This window comes from Cyprinodon tularosa, unplaced genomic scaffold (genome assembly GCF_016077235.1).
Source record: "Cyprinodon tularosa strain WSP-4 unplaced genomic scaffold, ASM1607723v1 ctg441, whole genome shotgun sequence".
In the NCBI taxonomy this organism is placed as follows: domain Eukaryota; kingdom Metazoa; phylum Chordata; class Actinopteri; order Cyprinodontiformes; family Cyprinodontidae; genus Cyprinodon; species Cyprinodon tularosa.
Window position 1 is genome coordinate 750,487 of NW_024039165.1, and position 12,410 is coordinate 762,896.

The 12,410-nt window shown below is 37.8% G+C and overlaps 2 protein-coding genes across 2 annotated transcripts in view; both read right to left on the reverse strand.

Moving 5' to 3' along the window:
* dync2li1 (dynein, cytoplasmic 2, light intermediate chain 1) overlaps positions 1–12,410 on the reverse strand; it is a 48,580-nt gene that overhangs the window by 5,770 nt on the left and 30,400 nt on the right. The window lies entirely within an intron of this gene.
* On the reverse strand, positions 1,092–12,400 carry abcg8 (ATP-binding cassette, sub-family G (WHITE), member 8). Its single transcript, XM_038300149.1, has 13 exons — positions 12,142–12,400; positions 11,069–11,170; positions 10,846–10,993; positions 9,138–9,376; positions 8,920–9,052; positions 4,804–5,073; positions 4,499–4,652; positions 4,255–4,353; positions 3,981–4,180; positions 2,518–2,594; positions 2,115–2,382; positions 1,891–2,018; positions 1,092–1,811 (listed from the first exon to the last, which is right to left on the reverse strand). The coding sequence occupies exons 1-13, from the start codon at positions 12,181–12,183 to the stop codon at positions 1,674–1,676; spliced, it is 1,998 nt and encodes a 665-aa protein (XP_038156077.1). The 5' UTR covers positions 12,184–12,400; the 3' UTR covers positions 1,092–1,673.

Genomic DNA, 12,410 nt, shown 5'->3' on the forward strand with positions numbered 1-12,410 from the left:
GTGGGTGCAGGGGAGATGGGGAAAGATGAATGGCCAGGTTAAGGGTTTATGAAGATGTTGGGAGTCTGTTGGTTAGACAACTGTCTTCTGTAGAAGGTTTCCATTATGATGAGTGGCGAACCACTTGCCTTCTTCCATTTATGCAGTAATGCATGGCACCTACCATTTACTCTTTGTAATTTAGCACATTTTAACTGGTGTAGTTTAGTTGGTGAAGTAGCATTAGTGAGGGAAGTGTTTCCCAGGTATGTTGCTCTTAAAATAATGAATTTATAGACAGCGCCTTAGAAAGTGCACTGAAAAAATTTCTTACCTAGGGGCTAAGCCACCCATGTCTCTCAAACCTAGTGACGGCCCTGGGCAGCATCCTGCTGTGGAAATGCTTTTCCTCAGCAAAAGGGAAAGAGGCTGGAAGAACTTGATGGATTTAACCAAAAAAGAAAAGCAATATTTGCAGAAGAAAAACTTTTTTAAGCTTTATTGTGAATGTATATAAAGATCCAACTTAGGTATGCATGTGTAGTTAAGTAACTCTTGAGTCAAATTATTTAAGAGATTACATGATTTTTAAAAAGCATAGCAGCCTTTTGGACACTGCATTCTGGCACCAACTAATAAAATGTAGTCTTTGGACTCTGCTGCACAAGATGGTAAGATTTTTTGTATGCTTCCTGACTCGATCATAAACAAACAGTGATTCTATACTATATGTTGTTTCTGAGGTTTTGAAAGCACACATCGTGTCCTGCTATTGATAAGGCTTAAGCCTGTTTCATACAGTTCAGATGCAAACATTTCCTTGCGTGACTGAATGTTTTAAGCCGGCTGTGCCCCTCCTCTCTGCCTGTCATTAAACTCGCGCCTCAGATACTTTGGCTTCGTGTTAAGTTGTTGGCGCTGTCAAAGGGCAGGCCTTAGACAACACAAATTGTCCTTTTTCAGAGAAGATTGTTGGATGATGTCAGAGGGTTTGGCCCCTGGAGCTCATTAGGAGGATGCACATTAAAATACAGAAGTAAATCTTTCATCTTTAGCTTCTAATGGGAATCAGAAAACCACAAAAATACACACACACACACACACACACACTATACTTTAGCAATTTGATTTCAATTTTAATTTGGAACAATTTAGCCTTTGCACCAGTGCAAAAACATACACGTTACATAACTATACAACAAGTACAACAACAAGTTTTATCATTTTTTTCCTTAAGTGTGACTTTCTAAATCTGCACTAGACATTTCAAGTTTTATTGCTCTACAATGTGAAACAGTTTGTTACAGTAGGCTTAGAACCCTCCCATAAACAACCAAAAACAAACAAAAAAATTGTTGGGAGGGGAAAGAGGCTCAAAACTGAAGAAACTGAAGCCATAGATGGAAATCTGCTGACGTAGCACACTAAAAAGAAACTAAAATAATTACTTGATGCTGTTGCAGTACTCTGCTGCCATCCAGCAGCAAACAGAGGTACAGGAACAACTGCTAGAAATACAAACAGATGTGGCTCAACTACAGCCTGATTAACCAAACCTAATGCAATTATAACAGATCATGTACTCAGTCAGCTCATTTGTTTTTATTTCCTCAACTTCAACAACTAAAACATTTAACAAAAGCTGTATTATCTAGATTTTCTGTCGAACCAGTCGACCATCTGGGATTCAGTTTTCACCAGTCCTGACTGGATTTCTGCTTGATGAATTTAAGGCAGAGGTAATAAAGCACCATAAAGCCGAAGCAAACTGCCACCAGCACCAGAAAGCAGGAGAACAGAGGGTACTGGTTCAGTTTCATGGCCTCCACCACCTGTAAGATGAACACATTGCTTATTGTGTGTGAATGTATAACAGCAGGCCTTAGAAGCACAGTTTGAAGGCAGGCTCACATGAATGCCGTCCACGTTGAAGGTGAGGTTTCCAATGGTGACGGGGTACTTATTGTCCCTGAACTGCACCTGTAGCATGCCGTCGAAGCCCCAACGCATGAAGGAGGCATAAGAGAGCCACGAGGCCACTGGAGAGGAGAAACAAACACAAACCCCTGCTGTTATCCCACACATTTACCAAACCAACATTTACCAAACATACATCCAGAAACAACCCTCTTTACCCAGCCACATGTTCTCCAGGCTGATGACGAAGCCTCCAGTCAGGTAGAAGACTGTGAACAAGGCGTTGCCCATGAAGGCAGAGGTCTGCAGGGTGGGCAGAGCTGCGGCAACAAACAAAGCCATGGCTCGGCTACCGTAAACCATCAGCCACACCAGCACAAAGAAGAGCAGGAACCGGTCTGCAGCCTCATTCAGCCCTGCTAACCAGTAGATGGGCAGACCATAGACCAGGGTGAACACACAGTGCTCTGGTAGCTCCCCAAGCACCTGAAGGACAGCAGAGTGACTGTATAGATGGATGCAGCACTCAGTACAGCACCTCTCATTTCACATTCCAGCACTGTTTATTACACTCATGGAGCAAGAGTGACCCCTGCAGGAGACGCAGCCCTGAGGTTTTACCTTGGCAAAGAAGTAGGAGGTGACAGAGTACATGCCGTCCTCCAGCTCGTGGTAGAGCATGGCCCTCTCTGTGTGACCTGCAGAGAACATCAGGCACTCAGGTTAAAGGTCACAGCTCACTCAGTGTTGATCTGGATCTAAACATGAATGATTCCCACCGTGTTTGCATAAATTTTGTCGTTCTGGAATAAGATACCATAAGAATCTAATAGAGGTTCCTTATTCATATTGTTTTGTTGGCATTAAAACCAGTGAGAGATATTAAATGCACAATATTGATAGTTTATAAGTCAATCACTGATGATTATGTGTCTGTTTTTAAATTGAATCATTGAAGTGAAGGCGGATTTTCCCCCCACATAGGTTATTTGTGAGTAGGCATTTTAACGTGATCAATTTCTAGTTATGATAACAAACTTTAATTTATCGGCTGAGCTATAAATTAGAATTAGTGGTGATTAAAAAAATAAAAAGTAAATCTCCAAAAAGAGATGATTTAAGATTTTTTTTAATATATATTTTTCTTCTTTCATTTTTTTAAATAATTGGGTCTTAGAACATTTGGAGAATATGATTAAATGCAGTCTTAGAGAAACTTTTTTGAATGTCTATTTTTTTTCCAGTAGTTTCTGTGATTATGAGTATGCAGTCCAGCTATACGTTACCTAAGAACAATTTCAAAGAGTTAAAGAAGAGTGTTTGTATCACAATAGTAACACTGAATACTAGGTTCCAGTTATCCAACCATAATTGTGAGAGTGCTACAGATGTTTAGTCCGAAAATATTGTTGTTTTTTTTTAACTCTGAACTTTAAGCTGCAGTCCTTGGTTTATATTCTTTATACTCTGAATGTGACAGAGTGAAGAATTAGAGAAATACACAAACAGGGAGGTCTTGGTTAATCTTTTATGCTGTTTTGAAATTGGACATAACTGTAGTTTTCTCAAACGGGTGGTTTTTCATCTAATGAGTGAAAATTCCTCTTTTTCACCTTTAGTGATCTATTTTGCTTTTATGTTATTTTGCTTTTATGTCTTTTGAACGATTGGAAAATTAATGTTATTAGTTTTATTTTTGTTCTTTTAGAAAATCTTAATTGTCACTAATATTGTTCTAATATTAGCACTAATATTGTGCTTAGAAATGTGTAGTTAGTTTTGAGTTGGGACTTTGTTGGTGTTTTATTTTTATTATAGTTGATTAATTGCATCTAATCAACCATAGAAAAAATGCCAAAAATATTTATATTTATTATATTATATTTATTTATTTATTATTTATTTAGCATTTTTTCTTATAACAAAAATTAAAAGAATGAAAAGAGAAATGGAAGAAATTAAAAATAACATTAAAAAATTATTAAATTAACATCTAAATAAATAACCCTTACATGCATCAATAAAACCAACAGTTTGAAGAAATGTGAATAAGTCAGTTTCAACTGAGGGATCAACATGCTCACATTTAGCTATGACGTCCAGCACCACAGCGAACGGCGTGAGGGCCCCGATCATGTAGAGGAGGGCCACCGTGTCTTGGATGTTCAGGCGCTCTTCGCCAGCCCCGTAATACAAAAAACCGACCAGCAGTGACATGAGCAGGGCTTCGAAGCCACGCACCAACAAGGAGACCAGGTCTCTGAAGTCATTGTACATGTGACGCCTGAGGGAGAGCAGAGTTTAGTGCTGGGTTGGCCCCTCAGGGCCTCTGGGACACATCCGTATCCGCTGCCTCACCTGATGAGGATGCTGAACTGCTGTAGTTCTCCTGGCAACTTGTTACTTTCTTTGGCGACAGTTATCACTTCCTCACTGCTTCTGCTTGGCTGCTGAAGGCTGGAGGGGGATGTCAAGGTGACAGAATTATGTTGGAGCAGAGGGACATTAATCACATTTTCTAAAATCTTAAAACAATGGTGAATAAAGCGGGACCCCAGGAAGGGTTTAAGTTTCCCTCAGCCTAAAGTAAAAGAGTGCCTACCTCTCTATATGTGCTGCACTGTTTTCAGCTGGTTTCCACATGTGATCTTCAGTGTCTTGAACCATTTGCTTGAACTTCTCAGATAAAAGTCTGGCCCGCTCCAAACACTGGGCCTCAATCTCAGGACTGCGCCGGTCTATACTGATCAGATCAACTGGACAAACCATATTGGAGAAACTTGTTATAACAAAATAATGTTTCAAGCTTTTAAAATTGGTTAAAGCCATTGGTTTAAAGCGTAACCACATTTCTGATGATTCATTTTCTTTAAAAATATCCAATAAGGAAATCATCTTCACACCTACCGTAGAAGTCAGAGGGATTGCAGTAACGTGGGCATGGGTAACCGAGAGCAGTGAAATAAGGAACCATGTCTCGAGCTGCTCCAAAGTAAGCAGCTGAGCCGGATGAAAGCAGCACAACCAGGTCAAAGAGCTGGAAGATGTCTGATCGAGGCTGGTGGACCGACAGCAGGATCAGGCGGTTCCCCTTGGCGAGGCGGGACAGGGTTATGACCAGGTTGTGGGCTGTGAAACTGTCCAGACCTGAGGTGGGTTCATCTAGGATTAAAATGCCTAAATGAGGAAAAAATGTAGTTAATGTTTGTAAGACAAAAAATACAGAAAAAAAGTGTCTCCATTTATTTTGCTCCTTCATTGTTTCTTTGCCCAGGCTCCAGGAAGGGTCTTAAAGGGGCTGTAGCCTGAGGCTAAAACTTTGGAGCAATAAAATAGTTTGTAAAGAAATGGATGTTTAACAAACATACGTTTCTAAAAGATTGAGATCAGTTTTAAATCAGAGGATTTTACTTTTATGTTCTGCTACAGTTACAATAGGTAAAATAAGTACTGAACATGCCACTGTTGTGCCATTTGCCATGATCATGGTGTTGGGCCATTGGGAAAAAAGTGTCCATGTTTCATCTTGACATGATGACCAGAGAAGAGAACGCAAGTTTGGTGAATAACCAGCTATAAGGTCTCTCCAACCACCCCTTTTCGTCAGAGAAAACCAGATTCCTCCTCTTTTCCTGTTCTCTTGCCCATGAAGCTGGGGTCCTCTTTGGCAGAATCTCCAGCATGATAGAGATCCAAGGCCCAGGGGGACCCAGATCTCTACAATCATCAAGGAATCATCATGGTGACCTTTCAGAAACAAACTGCTGCAAAACAGACCTTTTGCAACACATTTCTCTTGAGTTTCAGAACTTATAGAGCCAGACTGGATGAGCAGCCAGACTTGGAGTGAGCCACTGAGACAAAGAGGACCCCTGCTGTGAGCCACTGAGACAGCAGTAGCCTGCCTTGCTGTTAGCCTGCCTGCCTGCTAAGCTCCTGCTGGATGGAAACCCAACTTTCCAAATGGACATTGACAAAAATGTTTGCAGGCCTGGCACAATTAGGGACAGAACAAACACTGTGTCTTTTGAGCTAACAGCTAACAGGGTGCACTGCATGCTTCACTATGCTATACAGAAATATGTGTTGAGCTGTTGAAGCTTGCACAAGCTTTATGTCACTAAGGGTATGATATAACTTTAGTGTTTATATGTTCCTCAAATGCTCATTACATTTCGATTACCAATTATGATCAAGAGTCATTTAGTGGAATCCTGATGTCTGTTCGCTGATAGCTATTTCAAAGAGGGTAAAGAGTCATTTGACTAAAGGTTATTGGTTCTTGATTGAGCAAATCATTTAATAAAACATTTTTTGGCCAAATAATGTTTTATTCACCTCATGGATTTGCATTGTGAATTGGTCTGAAAACATTCCAATTTCTCTAAATTTGTGAAAAGCTAATTTGATCATATCCCAAATTCTGCCAGATAAACTTTGGGTTTCAAACACAAAATCCATCTTAAACTGTAATATGGTTTTCAACCATGTTTGCCCTTCCTCTTTGTACATAGTAGTTTAGTTTAGTTTAGTTTCACTAGTTTTGTTCACTAGTTTTAGTTAAGAGCATTAAACTGAAATATGTTTGACTTGGAGCTGAATGATTTTTGTTAATAAACTTGTATTTTGAAAAGAAGTTGTGGTGAATTTATTCCACATATGTGCAAAATTAACTGTTCGACAATGATTAGTGCTCAAATCACACTTTCATTTAATGTTCTAACACAGCTAGTAGGGCGTGTGTTCATAAACAGTATATAACATCCAAAATGATATCTGATTAAAAAAGATATTCTCCACCCCTACCTGGAGGGCAATAAATATCTTCAAGTATCAGAAATATAAATTCCCAGCTGGCTGGGAACTGAATATAACATAAAATCACAACACCACCATTTTTCTCAGGACATATATTTTTAGAGGTGCCATTGACATGATATTTTCACCAGATGTTGGTAACAATCCATGAATACAAATAAATCAAACCATAGATGTCCAGAAATGAAGTTACGTGTAATAAAATGAAATAACACGTGGAAAAAGTATTGAACACGTGAAGAAAGGGCGGTGCAAAAAAGGAAGGAAAGCCAAGAGACACCAGCCGAAATCTTTCAGTAATTAGTAAGCAATCCTGCCCCTTATCAGAGCAGCTGGTTCAGCTGGTTCAGTCCCAAATGATGGCCTATAAAAAGGTGTCTCTGGTATCACACTTGAAACATCTTATGATGGGTAAAGAGCTTTCTCAAGACCTTCCCAATCTTACTGTTGCAAACATTGATGGCATTGGACAAGGATTTCTAAACTTCTAAACGTTCCAATGAGCCCTTTTGGGACCATAATACGGAAATGGAAAGAGCATAATTTCACTATAAAATGAACACGAAGAAATATGTATCAGAAGACCTGTAGTCCTTTAACACATGTCACTCCTCCACTCTTGTATCCCCTTTCCTGTCAACCCACTGTACAATAAACAAACCATTAGTAAAAAACAAAAAACAAAGAAGAGTTGTCTAAGAGTCAAAGACCACTTGTGGAGAGCATTAGAAAGACCTACTGTAGAACTGGCAAACTTCAAATAACTGAAGGGACGATGAATGGAAAAATATAGAGAGATGTTATTGACAAAAATCTGCTGACATCTGCCAGGATGACGATGTTGAAACAAAGGTGGACATTTGAGTAAGACAATGACCCCAAACACACAGCCAACTCATTTCAAAGAAAGAAAATAAAGCTGCTAGAACGGCCCAGTCAATCACCTAAAATCTATGGAAAGAACTAAAGAAGAGTTCATAGAAGAGGCCCATGAATCCATCAAGATTTGAAGACTTGTGTGAAAGAATGGGCCAAAATCACAGCTGAGTGATGAATGTAACTAAGGAGGCGTCTTGCAGCAATCGTTGCCAACAAAAACTTTAGTACACAGAATTAAATAAGTTTCAGTAAATGTGTTCAATACTTTTTCCCTGTGTCATTTTACATCTATGGTTTGATTTCTGTGTCTGATTGGATTGCATGGATTGTTACCAACATCTGATGAAAATATAATGTCAAGAAATATATTTACTGAGAAACATGGTGACGGGTTCAATGATTATTTTACCCACTGTTCCTAATACACTTTGAACCCAATTGGACCACATAGCAACCTTTAGGCCTACACTCCCACTACCTGCTTTGTAATATAATGGGTAAGTAGTAGTGATTATAAAAACATTTCAAATAATTAAGGATCATTTTGGAGAGGGAAAAATACAAAGAATTTATTCTTAGAAAAAAATGTTATATTAAAAAATGCTCTTACAGTCCTACCACTGGAACAAATCACAGCAATCGGCTGATTTTTCATAAAAACAAACACTAAAGAAAAAAAACTAATTCCCAAATTTGTTCATCTCTGCTAGAGAGCGGTTTAGCTTAAAAGTATGTATAAAATTAGATCTTAAGATATATATCAGAATTAAATTATTATCGAGTTTTAAAAAAAACAGTTAAAAGGTTGATTTTAATAATCTTCATTCTGTGTTTTTTAAGATTTTCTCAAACAATAACATAATAAAATGTACCCTAAAAAAATTAAGTAAAAAAAACAAAAAAAAAACAACAACAACAACAGATGAAGCCAAATAAGGCAGGAGAACTAAAGGGTTGATTTACTTTCGCCTGTACACGTATAAAATATAGCAAAAATACTACAAACTCTGAATGTTGTACCTGACAGATGCTGGGATATAAATACAGAATCAGTGTTTAATTTAAAAAGGTAATATTTCACATAAAAAACATCCGTCTTTCGAAAACATTTCAGTTATAAAACATCCACTTTAAAGTGAACGTATAGAGAAATAAGCAGCAGCTGAAAGGCTCTAACTGGTCAGGCAGTTTCCTTCAAAATTTTATGAGAAGTTTCTAACAAAAAAAAAAAAGAAAAAAAAAAAAAAGAAAATTTCTGGGTTTTAAAATAATACTGATCAGAAGATCTGAGCCTCAATCAGACATGTTAGTTTTCCTCTCTCTTACCAGGGTTCCAGAGAAGCTGCACAGCTATGCTCACTCTTCTCCTCTCTCCTCCAGAAACACCTCTAACATAATCGTTTCCCACCCTGGTGTTTGCACATTGCCTAAGCCGCAGCTCTGCGATCACATCATCCACCTGTAACAACAGGAGCCACAATCCTCATTAAACATGGGATTCTTTTTTTTCCCCCTGTCATCAATCCATGAGCAGCCTTATTTACCCTCTGGTCCCTCTGGGCCTGTGTGAAGTGAGTGGGGAGCCTCAGTTTGGCAACAAAGCATAGGGTTTCCCTCACAGTGAGGTGAGGAAGGAGCCGGTCGTCTTGGCGAACGTGAGCAATGCTTTTCTTCACTAGCTGGGGTGTGTTGCGCTTCCCGTTTATCAGAACCTGACCGGAGGTCATTGTGCCACCCTCGTCCCTGCAGGTTATGATATCCAGCAGAGACGTCTTTCCACAGCCTTAGAGAACAATTAGAGCACAGAAAAGATAGAAACCAAACTTTAGTCAACAACAAAAAGAAAAAAGGAAACAAGACAGCATGAATAATGAAGACAATGAATAGGGCTTCTGTTTGGTTATGTGGAAATCCAACATTAAACAGTTTAAAAATTGCTGACATTAATACATTTGGTCTCTGCTTTTAGGACTTAATTTATCAGGTTTGGTTAAAAGGTTGTCAGGTTAACATATGTACACATTTTTTATTTCATTTTCTCATCTTACTGTCAGTGTGTTTTAATGAACAATGAAAGGTAGAGCATAATTATGAAAAAGGGAGCCTTGGTTTTCTTTTCTTTAAACAATTAAAATATCTAAAAATTGTGGCATGATTTGTCTGCATCCTCTCTCAAGTTAATGCTTTTTTGAAACATATTTTGCAACACTTCATGCTTCAAATAATTCAGCATGTCCCTGCTTGTAGAGATGGATCTGTATTAAAGATTTTCCTTTCTTTTTTGGAAAATCTTTCTTTCTTTCTTTTTAAATATCTAAACTGGATTTTCTCTTGTTTTTTTTTTGCAGAATTGCTCAAGCTTTACTCATAAAGCATCAAGTTTAAAGTCAGATACCACAGATTCTTAATTGTTTTTTGTCTGTAAATGTCTGAACATTTTTTTTCCCCCCAGTATTTACCTATTTCAGCTCCAGCCATCCTCTAATTAACCCCTATCACCTTCCTTCTCCCTATCAAAAAATTATCCCCACAGCATGCTGCTGCCACCATTGTGAGTGAGTTGGTTTTCTACAAATAAAAAAAAATCAGATTATAATTGGTGGTGCTTTATTTAATTCAGAGGTTTCAGGGTTTTTAGTGTACTTTTTATTCCTTGTGTTGTTCTATCCCCTAAAATCTCAAAATAACACACTGAAAATGGTTGTTGGAACCTAAAAACTGAGGTAAAAATACTTTTCAAGCTATTGTACCATCTGGTATCTGTAAATACAAATTTTAAAGGCTTTATTTAAATAAATTAGACAACTGTAATAAATATTTTTAGAGAGTTACCTACAAAAAGACATAATTACACAGTCTAGAATAAGCACATCAAAACAAGGATTATAGGGATTGAGTGCAGATTTATTTATTTTTTCCTCGTAAGCAGAGGCACCCATATTAAGCATTTCTTCTATATTTTGTAAAGTTTATTCAGAAACTTTTAAATGCAGAACAGGATTCTTCATGGTGAGTTAATTTTACTTGGAAAAGCTAATTTTAATCTGAATAAAAATAAAACTACATGCAATCCAAGCAGTACGGTTTTCATTGAAACATGAATGAGAAAGCAGATGCGCTGCTATAAACCAGCTGAGATATTTTGTGTTCTATTTCATATGTGGAACAAAAACCTTTTCTAAAACAGGACATACAGTCTGTCCTCTAAAAAGATAAACTATTCATTAAAATCCCAGCTAGTTAATATGTCACCTGAGCTGCCAATGACTGCCAGCATCTGTCCACTGCGGACTCGCAGGCTCAGGTCGTTGATGGCCGTCTGCTTGTCCCCTTTTAACTCCCAAGGCAGTTTGAATTCTGACAGCTTCTCATACCAAGGAATCTGGGCTGCCGTGTCCACCTAAAAGCACAGACACTCAGTTATTCCTGGGCTTAGATGAAGAGCTTCAGTAAAAGGCTGGGAACAGATTTCAACCTCATAGTGTAAATTGGTGACTTCCAGCTCGTTGCACTCTCCGCTGTAGGTGAAGTACAGACTGCTGTCCTCTTCAGACGAAAACAACTCCACATCTGCTTGCTGTTACAAAGGAGAAGGCAATTCACTCTAAGCAACAGTTTCTCTTCAATTAATGTAATTATCAAAAACAAACATTTTTTTTAGATATATGCATTCAAAGTGTTTGAACAATGAGATAAACTTTTCACTGTTTCTATTTTTTCAGTTTGTTTTTTGCAGAAACCTCTAAATCCATTTGTTGGTTTGAATCTTATCAAATTTCCTTGGCTTTGTATTTGCTGTGATTTTTTATAAAGATCAGACTAAAATCTTCTGTCGCATCACAGCCAAAATTGACAGTGTTTTCTTTTTTTCCCATGAAATAGGTACATTTTCCATTGATTTGAACTGATAGGTAGGACTTATTATTTACCATAATGTAACAAGATGAGTTACATTTAGAAATAAGGGAAAATAAATATTATATTGTTTAAAATGTATAATGATCTTATTTTAAGGGTTGAAATAGTCATTACCACCGGCAGATCATCTTGTTACCCTGATAAAATTGAGGGCAAATAGAATTATTTTAATAATTTCTAACTCATTTTTAGATCAGTTTTTGCACTGGCTGTTAAGTGTTTCCACTTAACCGCACATGTTCTGCTTACATTGGCATGCAGTATCTGAGTGCAAACAGTTGCTAAAGACCCACACTGATTCATAAGTCCACTTGAAATTAAAACTTCATAAAACAACATGTATCTTAAGATTCATCGTTTCCAAAACATGTGACATTTTTCGCCTCATCATTAACAAGTGTTTAATAATTAGCCACATATTGCTAAGGAAATAAATTATAAATAAATAACATTAATCCTAAAGTTGCTCTTTTTTCACCACCCTTTATTCAAAGTTAGAAGAAAACCAAACTGAGTATGGAAGCACATAAAAGGACAGTGGGAAGCGAATCAACATGAAGTTAATGTGAACGTTCCTAATAAAAGGAATATGTAATATTCATATGATTAGATTTTTCTGTCCTGACTGACCTGGGAGAAGCTGCTGTGCCTACGAGCGGTTTCTGCATCCATGATGAAGCGAGCTCGGTTTAACAATCCCTCAAACACAAAACTCCAGTCCAGCTGAAGGTCTCTTGTAGCTCCTTCTTCTCCAAGACATCCAAGTTCATGTCGTGTCACTGCTTCATCTGCATTATCCTCAGTTAATTCTTATGTAGAAGCAGCCCCATAATGTGAGGACTAATGTGAGACTTGGAGTCTGTGAATGAACTTAACCTGCCTGGGTTTTTTCCCTTTCT